The 399-nt window shown below is 42.1% G+C and overlaps 1 protein-coding gene across 1 annotated transcript in view; it reads right to left on the reverse strand.

Annotated features, from left to right (window-relative positions):
• The window catches only part of LOC107662976 (protein ABHD17A), a gene marked incomplete at its 5' end in the record, with an annotated part of 5929 nt that extends 5534 nt beyond the window's left edge, over window positions 1–395 (reverse strand). The window contains one exon of the mRNA XM_016453111.1: window positions 274–395. Within this exon, the coding sequence (XP_016308597.1) occupies window positions 274–395 (122 nt within the window). The remainder of the gene's footprint in view (window positions 1–273) is intronic.
• Between the last annotated feature and the right edge of the window lie 4 nt (window positions 396–399).

A 399-nucleotide genomic window follows, 5' to 3' on the forward strand; every position in this document is an offset into this window, starting at 1 on the left:
TCATCACAATTAAAAGAACCAAAGACTTAAACTACTTCAGTCTGTGTGCATTGAATTTATTTAATACATGAGTTTCACAGTTTGAGTTGAATTACTGAAATGAACTTTTCCACGACATTCTAATTTATTGAGTGTTCCTCCGTGTTGTTATCATTTTAGTTGTGGTGTGAACTTAATCTTTATCATTATAGTTATCGTTCCTGGTATGAATGGGCCTTTACAGGCTTGGGTAAGAATGTTTTACATTAACATCTTAAGCTGATCCTTCCTCACCTTGCGGATGGGGCACAGCGGATGTACATGCATCCCACTCTGTTGCCACGGCTGGACTGAGTGAGGAAGACCTCGGTTCCGTCCAGCTCCCTCTGGGAGTACTGGAACTCCGCTCGCTCAGAGAGG

Source organism: Sinocyclocheilus anshuiensis, unplaced genomic scaffold, assembly GCF_001515605.1.
Source record: "Sinocyclocheilus anshuiensis isolate Anshui unplaced genomic scaffold, SAMN03320099.WGS_v1.1 scaffold1659, whole genome shotgun sequence".
Lineage (NCBI taxonomy): Eukaryota > Metazoa > Chordata > Actinopteri > Cypriniformes > Cyprinidae > Sinocyclocheilus > Sinocyclocheilus anshuiensis.